This window comes from Maniola jurtina, chromosome 2 (assembly GCF_905333055.1).
Source record: "Maniola jurtina chromosome 2, ilManJurt1.1, whole genome shotgun sequence".
Classification (NCBI taxonomy): domain Eukaryota; kingdom Metazoa; phylum Arthropoda; class Insecta; order Lepidoptera; family Nymphalidae; genus Maniola; species Maniola jurtina.
Window position 1 is genome coordinate 1,466,953 of NC_060030.1, and position 21,496 is coordinate 1,488,448.

General features: G+C 37.1%; 3 protein-coding genes across 4 annotated transcripts in view; 2 read left to right on the forward strand and 1 right to left on the reverse strand.

Annotated features, from left to right (window-relative positions):
- LOC123873443 (kinesin-like protein Klp10A) overlaps nucleotides 1-15,785 on the reverse strand; it is a 65,825-nt gene extending 50,040 nt beyond the window's left edge. For both annotated transcript variants that reach the window (XM_045918291.1, XM_045918296.1), the window contains exon 1: nucleotides 15,339-15,785. In XM_045918291.1, coding sequence (XP_045774247.1) covers nucleotides 15,339-15,399 — 61 coding nt within the window. In that variant the 5' untranslated portion in view covers nucleotides 15,400-15,785. The remainder of the gene's footprint in view (nucleotides 1-15,338) is intronic.
- Nucleotides 15,786-16,199: 414 nt separating this feature from the next.
- Nucleotides 16,200-18,176, forward strand: LOC123873514 (bifunctional arginine demethylase and lysyl-hydroxylase PSR). The gene is made up of 3 exons (XM_045918373.1): nucleotides 16,200-16,342; nucleotides 16,624-17,327; nucleotides 17,591-18,176. Exons 1-3 carry the CDS (start codon nucleotides 16,270-16,272, stop codon nucleotides 17,975-17,977), a joined length of 1,164 nt encoding a protein of 387 aa, XP_045774329.1. The 5' UTR covers nucleotides 16,200-16,269; the 3' UTR covers nucleotides 17,978-18,176.
- A 776-nt stretch (nucleotides 18,177-18,952) lies between these two features.
- LOC123873567 (cytochrome c oxidase subunit 5A, mitochondrial) lies at nucleotides 18,953-21,274 on the forward strand. Its single transcript, XM_045918451.1, has 3 exons — nucleotides 18,953-19,176; nucleotides 19,902-20,057; nucleotides 20,945-21,274. Exons 1-3 carry the CDS (start codon nucleotides 19,040-19,042, stop codon nucleotides 21,108-21,110), a joined length of 459 nt encoding a protein of 152 aa, XP_045774407.1. The 5' UTR covers nucleotides 18,953-19,039; the 3' UTR covers nucleotides 21,111-21,274.
- The last annotated feature ends 222 nt before the right edge of the window (nucleotides 21,275-21,496 follow it).

The following is a 21,496-nucleotide window of genomic DNA, read 5'->3' on the forward strand; positions in this document are numbered from 1 at the left end:
GAGTGTTGCTGTTCGGATACGTCCAGAGGGAAGAGCAGCGCTTGGGCCGGTGTGTTTTTGAAATCGTTAACTATTTCTTTTCATGGGATATTGTTAGCCATGGCTAATTGACCTGGCAGGGAGCGGGTGTTGCTCGCGCGTGCCTCTGCATCTCGGGACATGCTGCTGCGTGTCCCGAGCAGGGGGTGCAGTAGACGCATCCATGGGGCATAGCCCCAGTAGCGGAGGATGTGGCTATGATGAGTGTTTCATCACCCATTCAATCACTGGCTGCCCCACCGGTTTCTCGCCTGTACAGTTTGGAAGGAAGAGGAAGATCGGGAACTTCGAGAGGGAATTGCCCTCCCCGCGAGCCCTGACCCTCGGGAGAACTTGTGGATGTTGAACACAGGGCGGTCCGTCGCTCGGTGAGGTCCTCGGGTTGGTTGTCGTGCTGTGGTTCCGGCATGCCTTAAGTGTCTGTAAGTTCTATTCATTTTTTGTATGAAAGTATTTTAAATATTCTGTAATCTTTCAAACTGATAACTTGCGATCAGATAATGAAAATGATTAATGCATTTAGTACTTAGCTAAATAATTCTTTCATTTTAGTTAACCCAGAAGTCTAAGTCTAAACGGTTCTTGAAAAGTTCAAAATTCAAAAATATTTTAGGCCAACTTATTAAATGTCAAGAATCACCGTTTTGGCAATTTGATTCTATTGAGAAGAGCTTCATCCAAATTAATCCGATAAATATCAGAAATTTCAAGCCGTATCATGTAAGGTCATCTTATAGATTATATACTAGAGCTTAGATAGATGAAAGAGTTTAGCATAAACCTATCTCAACGAGAGCTTGTTTAAACAAGCGCGAGAGGGCGAGCGGTGACATCACTCAGAAATTCATCTAAATTAATACGATAAATACCAAGACGCATCACGTAAGGTCATCTTTAGACTAAGGCACAGTTCACGATAATTAGGGAACTTCTAAGAAAAAGTTTTTCAAACGAGGCTCCGCCAAATATTAGTACATATTATTTTGACACAAGTAGCCCTAAAGTAACCCTATTTTTCTTCGATTTTACGTCACCATAGGCTAATATTCGACATATCGTCGATTCAATTTCAATTTCAGTTCAGGAGAATTCCCTCATTTTAGTTCATTCTGCTATAGGCCTAGACTAGAGCCTAGATAGATGAGAGTCTTAACATAAACCTATCTCAATGAGAGCTTGTTCAAACGAGCGGGGCCGTCCGAGAGGGCGAGCGATGACATCAGTAGACGGAACCGCAGCGACACCCACGGCCCTCCCACTGCCCGCAAGCCTTGCGGAGCCCTCCACGAGCGACCGGCGTCACGTTGTACAAGCTTTAGCGATATATTCTCATGGTACGGCTTGAAATAATTGTAGCGGTTGCCACATTCACAAGCAGATGTCGAACGTACGCACTAGATGGCAGCACGGGTAGTTTAATCGGAAGCTCAAGTAGAAACACGGAACTTTCGATCGCATTGACAGAGCGTTTATCAATCTGCACTATATTATATAGAAGTTTCAACGTTCAACCATCGGCCCAGGTGGCGCTACCGAGCACAACAACGCTCAGTGGGAAATTTCCCTATTGGTACGGTCGAGCACACAGACACAGCTCCCGTACAATAATTTTCTTTTCTTGGTTGTTAAATGATGGCGATCGAGTGATTCACCAAAGCTGAGGAACTTTTTTGTTCTATTATTGGTTAGTTTTTTCACTGATGCTGTCTGACGAACTTGGAAATAAAGAAGCACATAACCGTTAAAATTATCTCCGGCTGATCGCCAAGTTTTAGTTTGAAGAGGACATAGATGAAACTCTGCTGTGGTAATCGAGATTCCAGTAAGTAAATCAGAACAGGCAGTTTCAAGAAACCGGCGCTTGAAGTTTTGCCCTAATATTTGTTTGTGAAAAAAATGTGTCCTCGATTTCATGTTGCATAGAGAACACTACGGTATAGGTTTACAGGGCTAGTTGAGGTTACCGTGGTAGAACTAGCAAGAAAGTAACGGTACTCGTAGATACTTGTTTCTAGTCCGTGTTTGAGTTTCATTGGTTGATACAAATGAGAATCAAATTACGTTTGTACGGAGAACGCTTTGGGATCTTCACTAAAGTCTGAGCAAAGATTTCAGCTCGAGTCTCTACCAGACTCGACATAATACAATTGGACCTGTCTTCTAATAAAATCTTGCAGAACGCTATTCAATATCTACGGTGAACACGGTCGTGGCTTAAAGGTGACATACTGTACCTAACTAAGCAGCAAGATTATCTATCTAGCTAGTGCTAGCCGATTGATTCATGTTCATTCTATTTTAAAATAATACCTACGTTATTGGTTTTTCAGTCGTCAAAACTAATTTTAAGTAACGGTTTTTAATTTTCATATGCATTTCTATTCTCTATGCATCTATGTGATGAATAAATCAAAATATTATGATCAAGATCGGCGGCTCGATTTTGGTAGAATAACAGTTACTATGTCCCGATCGCAATCACCTCTGATTGGTTGACACGCTCGCTCACTATTAACTACTATGACTTGTTGCAACAAGAATACCATTAATTCAGCTAATCACAACAATTGCGATTCTATTGATGCAGGTTTTTCAGAATCAGCGGATTAGCCGTGAAACGTAACAAAGAAACTAAACACACACTACGAATAGAATTATCATGAATAGTGATACTATTCGTGTGGAACTGATAAACGAAGATAACAACAAATATATTTCTCCCAATTACCGTATAAAGTTGAAGAAAGTCAACGAGACGTGTAAAATGATTCACAACGCCACTGCAGTCGCGAACGACATACAGTCAGAATGCGATAATTGGCATCGCAAACGGCACGATTGAGCCAACGAGACGTGTCGATGAACTGATATAGATCGCCCCGCAACATCTAACATAATAGTTGCAACAAATAAACTATAACAAGAGGCTATAGAACTGCTTTTGAATGATAGCAAATCGATTACATAAATGCTGAGAACAAGCTAGAAAGATTTATGGAAAAATATATCTACAAGTCATGATATCCTAGTGGTTATCGGCCTTCTATTTGGGAGGTCGAAGGTTCGATTCCAGGCATGCACTTTTAACTTTTTGGAATTGTGAACGTTTTAAGCAATTTAATGCCACTTTCTTTGATGGTGAGGAAACCTCCATGCTGGAGAGTTTTCCATAAAATTTTCAAAGTTGTATGTAATGTTTTGTACAGCAGTAAAGAATTTACTTATATTTTTTTCAAGGAAAATTGCTTTGTGACGATAACTAAATAAATACCTAGGTATTAAGTATATTAAAGAAAATGTTTAGTAGAGAATCGTACAACGAACATGCAATTTAACTATTCAATAGAGAATCGAATATGTAATCCAAAGGCAATTCATTTATTCAACACTAGAGGATGCCCGCGGCTTCGCCCGCGTGGATTTAGATTTTTTTTAAATCCCGTAGGAACTCTTTGATTTTCCGGGATAAAAAGTAGCCTATGTCCTTCCCCGGGATGTATCCCAAGTCTGTACCAAATTTCATCGAAATCGGTTCAGCGGTTGGGCCGTGAAAACGTAGCAGACAGACAGACAGACAGACACACTTTCGCATTTATAATATTAGTATGGATTAAATAGACAAACGAATTAATATAACTGATTTTTAACATTATATAATATTATAGAGATGTTTAAATAATAATTAAATTAAATATACTTACAAGATAAAAATTTAAATAGTAGATAGAGGTAATAAAAATAAATAAGACGAAGAACGGAAGCAAAAATGGAAGGTCGTTAAGAAAGCGAAGCCGCTTAAGCCAATGCTCCATATTTCATTTTCAAGGCAAACTGCACTCAGCAAATATTAAGTAGGTACGATTTTCTTTTAGATAAGTACTATGAATATTCAAGTTTAAAATTGCAACCATACAATTACACCAACGATGATAGAACATTGATAAATTGAAAGAAAGAAATAGTTAAAATAGACAACTAAAAATCCTTACAAAAATCTAGTAAAAAGGCTATAATCGTACTTTAAACAAGTGTAAATTAAAAATTTATAACACCCCCGACAAGTGAAGGTTACAGTAACTAGAAAAGAACTGATAACTTTCAAACGGCTGAACCGATTTTCTTGGATTATAGCTAAAAACACTCTCGATCAAGCCACCTTTCAAACAAAAAAAAAACAAAATTAAAATCGGTTCATTAGTTTAGGCGCTACGGTGCCACAGACAGATACACAGTTACACAGACACACAGATACACACGTCAAACTTATAACACCCCTCTTTTTGGGTCGGGGGTTAATAATTCTGCAAATGCTACGTACGTCAGTGGGGAAAAGGTTTGATTGGAAAACTTTTGAATTTTATTTTCCGTACCTATACCAGAGTGAACTACGGACGGAACCTCTGACATACTATAGGAGTAATTCTATGCTTGTGTGACAATGTTGTGAATTTGTAAATATTTACTCAGAAACCTATCGATATAAAGATATTGTGTATGTGATGAGTAGAAAGAATACGTTAAGTTTTAAATTACAAATGATAAATAACTACTTTCTTATACGAATAGTTTAAAAATTCTACATCAAACTAGTTACTAAAAGTTCCCATAAAATAATAATTAGTTTGAAGGGAAACATCGCTAAAATTGCACTACATGCACAAGGCTAGAACCCCATTTCAGCCTATCGTAATGTTATGGAAGTGTACAGACTAGACATATCCGCTTTAAAGGAAAGCGGAACAAATATTAGGGCACACGATCTACTTTCAGTCCATTACACGGAATTTGGCCTCGTTTTTAGCCATTATCTATCGATTATATTGAAAAAGCACATAGGTTCCTAACTCATTGGGGAACGAGATTTCTAAAACATGCACACATACGTCAAAAAGTAGTTCAAGGAATCAATTATGGGAAATGGCTGTCATAAAATGGTTAAAAGTCAAAAACAATATTAGAAAAAATACTTTACTAAAAACCATTGTAAAATTTCTTTTACCACGATCTCCATGCATAATTAGACTCCAACAAAATAGCTGAGAAGTAGAACCATCCCACGAAATCCAGAAACAAAATAAACGACATTGAAAGGAACCTTGGAAGGTTCTTGGCATCGTATTCTGGATTGGAATCCAGAATACGATGCCGAGAAGTTAACTCTTCAAATAATTTACCATAAATTTTAAGTACCCGCAAGAATTGTCCGATCCAGTAAACTCGTAAAGTTTACTATAAAATCTTAAATAATTCATTAAATATTTTATTATTTATTTCAAGGTTCGGCCTTGCCTCTATCTGGAGAACCCATACTGTGGTAATCAAACTCTAGTGCCTTCGGAATGAACGAGAAAATTTTGGGAAAGCGATTTAACTACTTTCAATTACTTAGATAAATCTTATATAATACCAAGAAATATAGGAAGTAAGTAGTTAAGATTATATTAAAAATTAATCATCCAAGCAATAATAAAAAGTGATAATAACAGAACGATTTAAATGCAAACAGCACGTGTAAATCACACCTTAGTTATAATCGATCCTCTCATAACGACTCCTACTCATGCATGATATCATACATAAAATCGAAAGTGGTGTTTTGACTAAGTTTGAATGTATTGCAAAATCATATTGCTAAACAGGTCGTTCGTTCTATATGGTCAAATGACCTGCCAAATGTCATATTATTTAGTGATTTGAACCTTGAGTGCCAGTTTTGGAGTAAAAACATGGCACTGGTAAAAGTAATCAATTTGTATGATGCACCACAAAGCAAAGCCTTCCAAATCAAATGAACCGATAAGGGATGTTCATTTTGTATGTATCTGAATATACATACTTGTAACTTGCCGATTTTTCAGGCAATACTCCAAACTGGAAGCTCAAAATCTATAAAACAGTTATCAAAATAAATAAATTCACTTATTTGGGGTCAAATAAATTAAGTCTCAAAATAATTACAAAACTTTCACTCAAAGAACATAACAAACAACTTACTGGACAGCTGTGATTATAGCTATAGAGGTGATGATTTATTAAGTGAAAGCCAATTATAGCTAGCAATGTCGAGATAAAAGTCGATACGAGAGACAAATCTCATAACATCATCTAACTAAAAATTAATTATAGTTTTATAAATAGTTTAGATAAGACAACTTATTTTAAAAATAATGGCTACAGATCAATATCAGATAGTAGATTGAAACCTTGTTATGTTATAGACAACAAACTAGATGAAGCCAATTCATCACGCCAACAATTAGCGAAATACTCAGTAATAATGAATATAACCAAACGTCTTATATCGCCCACATGGTAATACAATCAAAGGTTACATACTTGTTTGGTTTATTATTAATATTAAGTACGAGTATGCATCGTTAAATGTCGCTTATAACGAGTGATGATTAAAATTACGGACTTCAAAAATTTTAGTCAGATAACACCAAAATCTTGGCAAAAGATCTATTGAAATAAAAATTAATTCCTTTAAAAGCAATTTTTTACTATCCTATATATTTTTAGGTACATAGTCTATGCTAGAAAGAGTAGAATAGTAGACTGACGCGCAGTTGATCTGGATAAAAGACTATCTTCAACAACCTGGATGATCTCTTGAGCAATTGGAATGATCTAGGTCCTAGGACTGCTGAAATTAAGAACTGGCTTTTTTCATAAAACGTGCCAACGAGTGTTTTAAGACTGAAGTTAGGGTACTACGTAATAAGTAAGACAAATAAAATGACATCTACTCCCAAAACTCAATAGGCTACGACTATTCTCTAGCACGGTAGGAGTAACAAAAATAATTTTTGAGGACCTCAAGGTCAGCAAAACGGCCTAATAAATTAGTTAAATCATACTAAAATTGGATTTGTGGATGAAAAAAATCCGTTGATAACATTTCGCTTCGCGCTGCGGCGAAACGCTTCCACAATGAGATAATAGGCATCGCCATTAAACTAACAAGTCACAAACGCGATCCGTAACGGTCGCGATAAAAGAGCCGGCACAATACCTATTGCGGGCTGGGTGACTTTGCCAACCGCTGTCGCTTTTTAAGCCAAAATCAAGGGTAATGATTCTAGCAGTCTATGAATATAATATGTATATATATGTATAATATGCAGTATGTGTATTTGTATCCAAATTCTGTGTGTTCCATCTTAGCGCCTAACTACTGGTCCGATTTTGATGAATGAGGTGTCAATTAATTCGTTGTAAAATTCCGGGTGAAATAGGCTATATTTTATATTTTATACTAAAAAAGTTGACCTAACGGATGTTACATCAAAAAAGTGGGGGGTCTCTAAATTTTTTCTTTTGCTATTGTATCGAGTGGGATGTCAAATAAAAGAGGAGAAAATTCTGAGTTCATAAATATAAATGTACAATAACATAAAAACATACCAAGCGACAGAAAAACAACTTACTATAATATTTCAGCGTTTATTAAGACGATTGTATGTAGTCGGGTTTTAGTTTTTTGAATGATAGTTTGAAAAAACTTATTGTGACGGACAACACAGAGCATAAAAGATCGAGAGGCAGCTCACAAACCAGATGGGCAGACCAGCAAATTAGCTCTTGGAGTCCCTCATTCCAAGTGCAAATTTCACACAGATGCAAGACTAGCCTCCGATAGAAGCCGATGAAAACAGTTAATCCGCACGAGATTGCGCAGTGGTACAATATGAGAAGCAACTGAGGTGATTTTTCCGTCACGCAATGGTTCACCAGTCAAAGTTTCGTTTCAAAGGATTTTGATAAGAGCCGTACAACCATTTACTATAACATACCCATGCGCAGTTACATCCCTGCCACTGGCAGCCTAAGAAGATATGGAAACGCAGGCCGCGCAGCACAGCACCAGGCTTTAACCTCGATAACGCATTGGTCAGCCTCAAAATTCGAGTAGCAATTCCGCGAAACTATTGCATCGCAAAACCTGTCACAATTATGATCTTTTTCTATGAACACGCAACACACACCCAACGCATGTGCATAGCCGTGCCACGTGAATATGATCATTAACGTGCTAAACGACTTACTGACTGTACATACAAGAAACGGCGCTGTGCTGAACTATGTCGCCTGCGCAGTTTGCGTCTCCATATACGCTTAACCTCACAGTCTCTTCACGTGACGCCAAGGTGTACCTGTTTCCTAGCGATAGACGGCAACTAGTGAAAACGCGTCTTTACCAATTCTATAGCCAATTATCCCTCCACCCCCCCTCCTACACGTCACCACGACGTATGGACTATGGAGTCCAAGTCGTGTAATCGTGTGCGAGGGAACCCGCTCGCCGCCCGACTGGTGAGTCACGAACAAGTCGACGTGCTTGTTTTGTTCACTGCACGTTTATCAGTTTAACGTTCGCGTTACTCGACTGCTCGATTTAAAGGGGGTCATGTACTTCACATACATGTTCTAACGTGTGCCTTAGCATATCCGGTCAAAAGGAAAAATTCGGTTTATGGAATTTGTTATGAAGTTGAAGATGTTGGATGAGCATTCGAAAATTCAATTCTGCGCTAATTACGACAAGACGATCAAGACAGCTACCGTAAAATTACTGCCGGTTTTCTAGCAACCTTATTATTCAAGTTGGTGACATGTCAGAAGATGGTTATCTACCAAACGAACTAGATACACAGACTGAGCAACGTCCAGCTTGAAGTCGGGTCTTGAAACTTGAGATTATGGATATATATAGGTTTTCTTTGGTCCCACAATAGTGGTTGACATAGCGTCCCAATGAAAAAGGATTTTCAGGAATTGTACCCAAGCGAAACTGGAACGGGTCAACAATAAACCATTTCACTGAGACGATTCGTGACGTAGCTTGCGGGAAGGTGACAGTTGACATAAAAACCTGCGCACTACCCCACGAGACATCAAAGCCAAGCAGTACACCTAAAGTTAGATTTATAAAACAAAATTCAAAAGGCAATTCGCTATAAAATGTTTGAAGCCTTTTGATAAAGCTTGTGGGAGACAATAGAAGAAAGTGGTCGGGTAGGTCGGACAATGCCTTTGACGGTAAACGTGGGCAGCCCGCGCTTTAACAGTTCAACCACAAGCCTTTTAAACCGACTGCATTGTTATTTGTTGAGTCTGATTTTGTGGCATGTTTCAAAACACCTCTTGATATATAATTTTTATTACTCATTCTTGTAAATATGTTATAAACCTAAGGTTTTCTGTTGGCGAATTGCATCATGCTTATTCTGTGATGTGAATTTTATGACAATTTTTTTACGGTAAATGTATCATATTTTCTCGAAAAAAATGTCATAAAATTCCACAAATAAGTCCTGAAATTCAGTCATTTGGATTTCACCTTCAATTTTTGTTAAAGGAATGAAGACTAGGATTTTGTAATAATAAGCAGCTACTTAAATGCCATGAAATTCCGCTAGAGGCGTAACGCATAACTGAGTAGATTCCTGCGGTAGTAAAGCGGTGCGGAAGGGTGTCATGACGTGACGCGAGAGCTCAGTGATTCGTCAACTTGTGACAACTGTCACCCTCCCACACTGCTCAATACCCAGGAGCCTACCCAGTTATGCGTATACCTGTAATAACTCCTGAATCCCAAATCCCAACCATTTTAATTTCACGTCGAAAAATCACTAACTTCTTTTTGTTAGAGGAATGAGGACTTAAGCTTGCGCAATCTCATACGATTAAGATGGTATCAGAACAGAATCACTTCCTTATAAGCAACGTTGCGGACTCGCCTCGTGCTGTCGCCTACGACATGCTCGTCCAAGGTTGCGTCATCGATCTGAAGGCCCTATCGTTCGAAAACTGGCAACTTGGGTGATGCCATAGTGCGCTAAAACATACTGTCTATTTGGATGCCTGAACTTCTGCGCTTTAGACTTATCTGATTTTTATTTCGACATTTCAAACAAATTGTTTCATTGAATAATGACATTGTTTGAACATAGTTAGTTACCAAAAAGTAAAACTATTTCTATACTATATTCTAAATAGGTACATTATTGATTTGTTCTGTTGGAATGAACATAGGCATTTCTCCAGGAAGTGTTGTATCATTTCTGGTTCACCAAAAAATCGGGTACGATTGAAAGTCGTTCATTGCGGTACGACTTTAACGAATCTGACATGGTTTCACTGTTTCTGATAAAATTTTACTGGTTTCTGGTACGATTGCACTTGGAAAGTGCAGCGTAAGAATTGCCCTAATATGGACGGCCGATCTCACACAAACAGCAGGACATAAGTGGTTCAAGACCATGTTTTGTGGAGATCCTTGCGGGAGACCTTCGTCTGGTAGTGGACCTCTATCGGTTGAGACGTAGCGACGATGACTAGGAATCTTCAGTTCCTCCATTGTGTAAGAAAATCATATTCATCGTAATCGGTGGCAAATTGCCTAGATTGGCTGTGCAAAATGTGAACAACGAATTTACCAATCAAGGGACAGCCTTTTCTGTCGATTACAATTACGATGAAAAATTACACAATTAGGGGTCTGATTCTGAGATGAGATTATGGTACGATTTTATTTTCTAAGACGATTTCATCTTTCTAAGACGATACGATACAGAGATGAAACATAGTTTCTCAATAAAATATTCCGAATGTAGTAGTTATCATATAGAATCGACATTGCCAAGATTGTGTGCTTATGAGACAGCAACACAGCAAGTGGGTGGACGCATAGCTATTAAGAAACCTGTTTCTCCGCGTCTAATACAATACTACGCAGAAAAAATCGCCCCATTTATTCAATTACCTCACAGTCGCATATTTATGGATATCAGCAAAACATAGAAACATTTAACTCATTGTTGTACAAGTTTTTTGAAGCAGAATCGAATTTGAACCTTATTTTCTTGGTAATAAGTACCATAATAGGTATGATGGTTCATAGAAATATAAGCTGCATCAAACGGACTTTTAAAACTCTGCTTTCCTAATTAAGTTCCATGTTTTTTGTCAGACCAGGGTGTTATGTTGCGGTCTTCCAATATACCTGCTTAGTTACCGACTCCTGCATCGGCTTCGCTTAGATAGAATTACTGAAAAATCTTAGTGAGGGTAGACCCTAAGATTTTTAGGCACTTATCTGAACGCTGACAGTTAGTTAAAAACGAATCGAGCTAAAGACTAGAAACGAGTTGGCGAGCGGAGAAGCGAGTATGTAGTTGGATTAGTTTTGCCGCTGGGTTATGAGCGAGTGTGCGATTTTGACGAGCGATTACTCGCGCACCGGTCGCAGAGTCATACCAACATTTAATTTCTGCGCTACCTGCGCGAGTGTTTTGACTTTTGACCGTTAAGAGTGCTTCGCTGAGCGAGTTTTTTTCTTTGATAGCTGTCCTCGCTGTGCAAGAGTTCTCACTTCTCACCGACGCGACGACAGTGTGAACAGTCAGCGATCAACTATTACCATAATATCTCTTTTATTGACACGAATCATACATCGAATGTAGGTTTCCTGAGCGAGAAAATAGTCGATAGTCTAGTCGCTTCCTTGTAGGCGATGGGACAACTGTTTTACAGAGACAACCTACATGTAAAATCTCAAGTTCAGCGCTTTAAGTTGACGTATATGTATTTTTTTTTCTCTCTCGTCTGGCTTTTACAATGATTAGCCAATATCAAGTTAGTAGTGATTTGTAACAAGTTAGTTAAACTATACACGTATGGACCCCGTCTGTGCCGGCGCTCGCCGACATACGCACGGCACCCCCTTAGAGCGCTTTCCAGTCAGTTTTAACAAAAAAAAACACTCCAAAAAGTCACAACACGCGCGCCAGCAAACGCCACCACAGACGAAGTCCGACGTATATGTAAGTCAGTCAGTTTATCCAGTTTGAGTGGATATAGAATTAATCTGTCACAAAATTGGAGTCAATCAGGCAAAAAATCATTCGAATTCAATTGGAATCTTTTCTTTGCAAGGTATTCAGCACACAGCGCACTGTTCAAGTTACTAGGTCCATCACAATAGTCTGCAGTCCATTGGAATATGACCTAGCACATACAATCAAAATTGTCGACAAACCCTAGTCTGACCTTGCGACCTTGTCTATTCTGCTGCGTTTTATTGCATTGCGCGCCACACACGATCTATATTGACAGTTTCCTGTGCTTCAATTTGATGAGTTGATAATTTTTTACAACCCACTGCCTTGCTCCTCATAGAAACAAAAAGACATTGCCTACTTCATTGCATACATCCATACTAGTATTATAAATGCGAAAATGTGTCTCTCAGTCTACCATCTGCATCTGGGCTACAAAGGCTTCTTTTAGCCCAGAAAACCAAAGAGTTCCCACAGAACTTTCAAACAGCTAAAACCATGTGGATGAAGTAGTGGGTATCAGTTAGTTAACTATAAAATTGATTGAAAACATATTTAGATGAATAATCAATTCAGTGTAGCTTATCCACTTAAGTAAAGTATTTTTAGGAGTCTCTATAAATAGTTGTGTTCTTTTAGGAAAGTCTAAAATTACCAAACCTATGTTTACCAAAATAATAATATGTGTCCATCCACCATCCAAATTCGATGTTGGCTATTGGTTAATAGTTCATACTATTCGATATCCTCGCGCATCAACCTGCCGGCGCCAGTTCAACATTCGGCAGTCTACTTGTCGTTAAAACAGCAAGATAAACGTCGCACACGCATTCGCTCGACCCTTATATGGCCGACGGACGCAAGGCCGCGCGCCGTCCTCGCGCGTCTTAAAACTTGACGCTATTGAGTAGGCATTTATTGAAATTCATGAAATATATCGACATTTTATTGAGTATTATTAATGACTAGGTGATGCCCGCGACTTCGTCCGCGTGGATTTGGGTTTTTTAAATCTCGTGGGAACCACCCACCACCACCAAATTTCAATTTGCATCAATTTGCACCAAATTTCATCAAAATAGATTAAACTCTTGGGCTGTGAAAAGCTAGCAAACAGCCAGACAGACAGACACACTTTTGCATTTACAATATTAGTATGGATTCAGAGAAAAAAGCGGTGATAGCCTAGCTAGTGGTTAAAACTTCAGCCTCTTATTGGGGGGCCTGGGGGCCAATCCCAGGCACCTGTTACTTATCAGAGTTATTGTATGGTTTAAGCAATCTAAATACATAAAAGACTGACTGACTGATCTATCAACGCTCAACTCAAACTACTGGAGGGATAGGGCTGAAATTTGGCATGGAGATAGCTATATGACGTAGACATCAGCAAAGAAAGGATTTTTCAAGAATAACCCCTAAGGAGGGTAAAATAGGGGTTTGGAATTTCTTAGTCCATATGCACAAGGTCACAGGTAAAATATTAATCATTTAATGGTGAAGGAAAACATTGCATCATGAGGAAACTTGCATGCCTGTAAGTTCTCCATAACATTCTCAAAGGTGTGAAGACAATCTGCCTTGGTCAGCATAGTAGGCCTAAACTGTTCTCCTTTTGATTTTTGAATGGGTTGAAAATATGATGAATGATTTAGAGAGTTTATTTGATGGCATAAAATAAATAAGTGATTTAGAGAAATATAAGCAGACCTGTTCCATATTGTTATCTCAATGTACCATATTAGTTCCATGTTCCAACAATCACACTATCACACTAATATTATTAAGGGGAAAGTTTGTGTGTATGTTTGTTACTCCTTCACGCAAAAACTACTGAACGGATTGGGCTGTTTAGAATAGATACGTATGTTATACCCTGGATTAGCACATAGGCTACTTTTTATCCCGGAAAATTAAAGGGTTCCCACGGGATTTTTAAAAACCTACATCCACGCGAACGAAGTCGCGGGCATCAGCTAGTTAATAATAATAGGCAAACTCCTAAACAGTTATTGGAACTTTGGTAACAAGCAAGATGACATCTTAAGTACTGAATTTCTGTGGTAGATGGTAGACTACAATTTGAGTGCTGTTTGCACCAAAACACACTTATTTGCTGGCCCTTCTGGCATCCACGTTTCCTGCCACTTATAGCTCCAGTACTCACCATCAAGGTAAGAGTGAATATGCATATTCACTCTTAAGCAAGCACGTTCCAACCTAGACCTCATCATTGCTTTCCATATGGCAAGATCTTCAAGCATAAGCTTATCGTATAGTAAAAAAAAAGATGAAGTTTAATTTTAAATGTATTATAGAAGCAGGCGTTATTTTGCAGAAGTCCATGATATACAAGGAAAGCTTAATTTGTTATAATCTTAATTAATTTAATTTAAAGCTTAATTTGTTATAATCCGCCAAACCAATGAAATCTGTATGGTAAACAGCACCACACAAATTCCAACACCACTCGACGCGCGTTTCGCCCCGACACTGGAGCATCTTCAGGAGATGTAGCAATGTCTAATTGCAAAGTTGTGCAAGTGTGAAGTTTAATTTACCACAGAGTTGGAGATTTTTATTGAGCAGATGTACCTAATAAAAATATTTTAATTCTAATAAGAACAAATGGCTAATGTTTTCAAAAGTGATTTCATTATACACAGTTAGCTTACATCCAGGGGAAGGACATTGGCTACTTTTGGATCTGGAAAATCAACAATTACCCACAGGATTTTTGAAAAGCCTAAATCCACAATTGATGAAATTGTGGACATCATTTACTTGCTATAGAAATAGCTGGCAACCTAGAGACGGACACAGACTACTTCATATCCTGGAAAATCAAAGAGTTCACAGGATTTTCAAAAACCTTAATCCGCATGGATAAAGTCACAGGCAACAGCTAGTTAAATAATAAATCTCTCTCACTTTTGGGTCATAACTATTTGATCAATATTTGAAATAATAGATTAATGCTGTAGAGTATAATGGAAAGGGATAATCAAAGGCTTAAAATATAGATAGTTTGATGAATTTCTAGAAATTTTAAGCCAATGAAATCTTGTATTTGCTGACACACTAAAACTGAGTAACATGGCACAGTTTAAATAGAAAACTATATAAATGTAAATAAATTATTGACATCAAATAGTTATAAAAGTGGGAAAACACATGACAAAATCTTATCCTTTTTAATCAAAATTAACAATGTTTTCAAGCAATACTGCTAACTGGAATACCGATAAATCATGTTATTGCTTACAGTGCAGTGGATTAAGTAAAAGTGTGTCTGATTCATACGTTTGCCGCTCGCGACGTGAATGAATCATTTAAGATATAATTATTTAGGTTACACATAGAATCGATGAATTATATTCATAAACATTGTGTTATCAAGGAAGGAACTGAGATACAACACTAAATAGCAAGGGTACAAGTCGTGGTTGAACTCACCATCTGTTCTTTTTATGTTGATGTTGATCCCGGACTGAATTTTAACGGAACCGTCATCCATTTTTGCACTGCTTTATACACCACATACACTAAATAACATTATTTCGCAAGGAACGGTGGTTTAAAAATAGTCTAACACATTCGGAAATTGCACATGAGAACCGGTGAAAATTACAAATAAATTTCTACACCCAGATTGACAGTTATATCGAGCTAGCTACACACTTCAGACTGGAACGTTTCAAATTTGTTTTCGGTACAACAGTCAAATCAATCACTCTTCATTATGAATGTAATTGTAAAAAATGCAATTGATTTGATAATTAATAAATAAAAACTATATTAGGTTCTGAAAATATTTTGATGCACTAATCTTAAATTGTTTCAGTTAAAACTTAAAAATCCAAAATTCAAAGTGCCTTCACTATTCACAAAACACAATTTGATTGTTTGTGTTGCCAGTTTTTAAATGCGATCCAACGAGTTATCTTTGGACAGGGACAGCTGGACATTCTGAATAATAATCTTGAAAGCGCTTCATAATTGTGGCAAACAATAAACAGCGAGCTTTGGCAAACACTACAGATGGCTTGTTTGCCAATCAGAAATCGGAATGCTCGAAGCTTGGCAAGCATACACAAACACCCATCCACAGGCTTGCTTTGCTTTTTCTCACAATATGAAATAAAATTCGTGCTTTGTGCTACCAACTCAAACAAGTACAAAAATCGTGTTGTAATCGGGGCCAGTACCCAAGCTGTCCAATTTATTTTACCCATCAGACCAAAGACTACACCACAACCAAAACCACAGACCACGTAGAAGATTGACAGAACAGACCAATAGTATTTGTCTGTGGCATTTAACAAAAAAAAAAAAAGTACCAAAAATTTCAGAGGTTAAAGTTTTTATATTTTTTTAGGAAATAATCATGGATACCGAATATAAATTATCTCACAAAGCCAAAAAACGAATTAAAGAAATCAAACGAAAGGCTCGACCAGGTATGGAGTCTTTATACTCAAAAAATTAACCAGATAGTTAATCTTACACCATCTCCCTAATTTTAGATTTAAACACCTTGTATTTTAATTATCATGTTGGTTTTCTTGATTTTGCCTGTACTCTGAATGCTGCAATTATTTGGATCATGTACGACTCATTAATTCGATAGGTGCAATGGTCCAGAAGGGTCGCAAGGCGTCACGCGTTTTGTACCGCTTGATCATGGCTTTGATTACTATGTTTGTTATTTCATGTTTAAAATGAAACCGATGCCTTTTAGAGTTGGCTGATAAACACCAATGGACAGCTTTAAAGTATGCAAGTAATTTTGAAGAGTTTCTAAAATGTAAGGACAATGTGGATAGAATAAATGTTAATGAATTCTCACCAGAAGAGTTTATAGAGAAGTATGAAAAAATTTACAAACCAGTCGTGATTACGCACGTCCAGACCAATTGGCGAGCCAATCACAAGTGGACGCAAGACCGCCTTGCCAAAAAGTATCGCAACCAAAAATTCAAGTGTGGGGAAGATAATGAGGGATATAGTGTGAAAATGAAAATGAAGTATTACATAGAGTATATGAGGACAACGACTGATGATAGTCCGCTTTATATTTTTGATAGCAGTTTTGGGGAGCATCTGAGAAGGAAAAAACTCTTGGAAGATTATGACGCACCGTTATACTTTAGGGATGATTTATTTAAGTACTGTGGGGAGGAGAGACGTCCACCTTACCGCTGGTTTGTCATGGGACCGCAGAGGTCTGGAACTGGTATACATATTGATCCGTTGGGTACCAGTGCCTGGAATGCCTTAGTCTTTGGGCACAAGAGATGGTGCTTATTTCCTACAGAGACTCCGCGAGAAATGATCAAAGTTACTGGAGCGATGGGCGGAAAGCAGAGAGACGAAGCCATTACTTGGTTTAAACTTATTTACCCTAAGACACAGCTGGATTCTTGGCCCGAAGAATACAAACCAGTATGAAATTCATTGATTTATACCATGAATTTTCTGGAATATAATAAAAATCAATTTCATAAAAATTTTGTTACTAAAACAACATAGTAAAAAGCTTTGTTTAGTTTATTGTTGTCAGAAGATTTTTAGAAAAAAAAAATATTCTTTAGTGCTGCAAATTACTAAAAATAAAACTAAAATAACCACAGTCAATAAGTTTGCAAAGATATTTTAGTAAATAAATCAGGGAAAAATAAAAGTATTATCTATGATTTGATTTTCAGGTGGAAATTCTTCAAAAGCCTGGTGAGACAGTGTTTGTCCCTGGAGGCTGGTGGCATGTGGTTCTCAACCTTGATGACACAGTGGCAGTCACACAGAACTTCTGCAGTCGCACCAACTTCCCAGTGGTGTGGCACAAGACAGTGAGAGGACGACCTAAGCTTTCAAAGAAGTGGGCTAAAGTTCTAGAAATCAAAGAGCCTGAGCTTTACAAAATTGCGAGTAGCATGGATTTGAGCCAAGGCACAGGAGTAGCCTCCGATAGCTCATCAAATAGTAGTTCATCCAGTAGCGACAGTGACAGTAGCTCAACAGCAAGCTCTAATGAAGAGGACAGTGGCCAGGAAAGCATTACGGCACATAAGAAAAAGAGAAAACGAAAAGTTTGAAAATAACTTCTAGTTTGTTTATAATAAGTTATGTCTAGTTTGTTTATAATAAGTTATGGTTTATTTGTCTTGTATATTAAAAGCCAGCTTTCCGTATTACTAGATTATAATTAAACATTTTAAACAATTTATTTATTAGACAATTTGTTGTTTGTCAAACAATATAATTTTTTTTGTTAAAGGACCAACTTGATTAATAATAAAATAGTGTTATCAAGAGGTATTTTTATTTTTAGTTTAAAAATCTTAGTGGAAGTAGTAATGTTAATCGTAATAATTTTGTTCTATATTTTGAAATACTTTAAAAAAAATTGGTTAATGAAATCATACTATTATAGAAGCAGTATGTATAATAAGTGTAAGATAAGAAGTATCTAGTGGTTATGTTATTTGTTTAAGGAAGTTTAATTTCTGGTGTCCTGCATCGAAAAATCTTTTAAGTAACATTTTTTTTCTTAGTCAACAATCTAAAAGCTACTTTTTGCACTTAACCGCTTTTGTAAAGGATGGCAGATTATAAAATAGGTACTAGCTGATGCCCGCGACTTCGTGGATTAAGGTTTTTCGAAATCCCGTGTCAACTCTCGATTTTCCGTACTTAATAAAAAGCAGGTAGCATATGTGCTAATCCAGGATATTATCTTTTTCCATTTCTTTCAGTCAAATCCATCTAGTAGTTTTTGCGTGAAAGAGTAACAAACATACACACACATCAACTTTCGCCTTTATAATATTATCTAGTGTGATAAAAGTCAAAAACCCAAAAATTACTACTTCCATGAAAACCCACTTTAGAGTGTAGAGGCGGCATATGGCATAAAACAAACCAACTTGTTTGGGCCTTCGATCATAGATTCACGTCCATGGTTTGGGCCGATTATTATCTCTGTGGTTTGTCCCATTGTCCAATAGAATTTGGAAACTTAATCTGTGGCACATAAAGTTGAAATCCATTATTTATCTGTCCATCTGTCATTGTCTTGCTTGTCAGGTCTTGTCCATGGTTTTCAGCAGCCATTAACCATTTGTTATCGTGTCGTACCAGGAAAATTGTGAAACAAAATGTTGCGATCCACTTCAGGTAGATTAGTAAATGTCCTCAAAAAATCCCTGGTCTCACCCTCCAGAGTATGCGCCATCAATGCTGTGAGAAGATCGCACGACGGCCCCCAGGAATCCAGCGAAGAATTCGATGCCAGGTTAGTGTAAAAATTGACGTTATGTAACTGAAAATCGTTGTCGTTCAGTGTTATCAGTTTTACCTATACCTTTGATTCAATAAGTTTAAATTACTTGCTATGTTAAATGGAGCAAGTCTAAACTTTTACCTACATTTAAATTTTAACTTCCAGTATGAGCTCTTAAATCAATGCTGCTTTTTGAGTAACTTTCTTGGTAAGATTATTAAAATTTTCATCCAGTTATGGTGTGACAAGACATTGAAATAGGTTGGCATAGATTTAGGGATGTCGCCCTAGTAGGCTTGCAAAAGTTATTGATTACTAGCTAGCTGACTTACATGGGTGTGCATACCTATTTCATAGACTAAAAGTGAATGGGTTATCCATGCAAATAGAAAAGGTTCTGAAATATGGTAAAAACTGCATTAAAATCCACTAGTAGGTCAAGTTATGTATGAAAACATATGATTTTTTAATACAGTGATTCCAAAACAACTCCAATCTGAAGTTGTAATATAACATGTAAAAGATAGCCTAAGTATTGAATACACAAGCCTCACTGAGATCTGTTTTGAGCTATGCACAGTCATAAACCTCATGTTTAGATGTTTTGCACACACCATCACTATAGTCATTATTAAGATCGGATATTTCTAATTCAGTTCTTTATAAAAACTGCAGCCACAGTATAAGACTCGTACAAGATTAATCAGTACTGTATTGGGTGAATTATACAATTCCAGGTATGAAGCGTTCTTCAACAGACGGGACATCGATGGTTGGGAGATCCGCAAGGGGATGAATGACCTGTGTGGTATGGACTTGGTGCCCGACCCAAAGATCATCTGCGCTGCCATGCAGGCATGCAGGAGGGTGAATGATTACGCCCTTGCTGTTAGGTTGGTAGATAACCTCAAATATTTGTTACTTGAAGTCTTGAAATTACTAGAAGCAGAGACATCAATGTTAAAGACCAGTATGTGCCAATGCCCTTAAAATAATAATGCTCACCACAAAACATTAAATAATACTTTGTCACACAAATAAATGAAAATATTTCCAAATTGACACAAAATGGCTAAATTGTATTTATGGAATGTGTGTTTTTGTGGCATAAAGTGGACTCCGATTGGAGGAGTTCCAGAACTGATGACTGTTAGAACTTGTTATTACTATGAAACACCATATCTAGTAGAACATTTTATATTGCTGACTCCAAGAAATTTTTTCAATCGCCAAACAATCTTTGACCGAGACAAAGATGAAAAATGTACAAATTCACTGCAGTATGGTTTGACAGTTTCTGTAGAAAATCTATCAAGACATCAAAATTACATTCCAGATTATTAGTAATTGGAAATTACGTTCAGGATAGATGTTTCATTAGTCAAATAATCTTTTTCTCACAAATTAATTTGGTGAAGATTTCTTATAAGAAAAAAAAACTGACAAAATTTCAAAATTATTCATCAGATTTTTGGCTATTGAAAAATTAACCCTTAGCAAAGTGAAATAGAGTGAGGGAACTCTCAATTTGATCCTGAATCGTCAAATGATATGTTTGGTTGTGAATGATGGCTTTGGGTGATGTGAAATCAAAGAAAAATGGGTGATGCATAGGCTACCCAGCATCAAAAGTAGGAATATTTGATGCCAGTGATGTAGAAGCCTAGACTTGTGAACTGTGCCTTTAGGCAATAAAATCTAAACAAAATGAAAAACTGTTTTCCTGTTCTTGTATTCCCTTGTTTTTCCCTGTATTTAAACAAACTTATTTCACCCACAGGTTTATTGAAGCTTGCAAAGAAAAGTGCGGAAACAGGGTGAATGAAATTTACCCTTACATCATCCAAGAGATCAAACCCACACTTACAGAACTTGGCATCGATACCCCCGAGGAGCTCGGCTATGACAAGCCTGAGCTGGCATTAGAAAGTGTCTATGAGATGTGAGGTGTCTATGGATAGAAGAAATTATGCGATAGTAGTTTTAATTTGTAACATTTTATTTAATTTAAACGGCGAGACCACCATTCAATGAGTATTCCATTTGTTTCGGTGATAATAACCATTGTTATAAAATAAATGTTTCTCCATGTGGGAAAGTTAGAAAACTATTTGTTGTTTTATTTTGTTTATGTAGGTACCTCATTTATTTTGTTTCTATAAATAAAGAAATACACTCTACAATACAATATTAAGTCCTTTAACTTTGTAGTCTAGGCAATAGGTATTCCTAATTAATTATTAGAATCCAATTCCTATACTCTATCCGCCGAGAGAAGTTAGTGTACGGCTCTCTCTGTTATGTAATCCCATACAAATGATAGACAAAAATT

Excerpts from the sequence above, each read along its gene's own strand:
- LOC123873514 (XM_045918373.1), top strand. The coding sequence starts at position 16,270 with ATGGATACCGAATATAAATTATCTCACAAAGCCAAAAAACGAATTAAA. Across the intron at positions 16,343-16,623 it reads CAAACGAAAGGCTCGACCAG|AGTTGGCTGATAAACACCAA; the intron begins GTATGGAGTCTT and ends GATGCCTTTTAG. Across the intron at positions 17,328-17,590 it reads GGCCCGAAGAATACAAACCA|GTGGAAATTCTTCAAAAGCC; the intron begins GTATGAAATTCA and ends TTTGATTTTCAG.
- LOC123873567 (XM_045918451.1), top strand. The coding sequence starts at position 19,040 with ATGTTGCGATCCACTTCAGGTAGATTAGTAAATGTCCTCAAAAAATCC. Across the intron at positions 19,177-19,901 it reads AGCGAAGAATTCGATGCCAG|GTATGAAGCGTTCTTCAACA; the intron begins GTTAGTGTAAAA and ends ATACAATTCCAG. Across the intron at positions 20,058-20,944 it reads GATTACGCCCTTGCTGTTAG|GTTTATTGAAGCTTGCAAAG; the intron begins GTTGGTAGATAA and ends TTTCACCCACAG.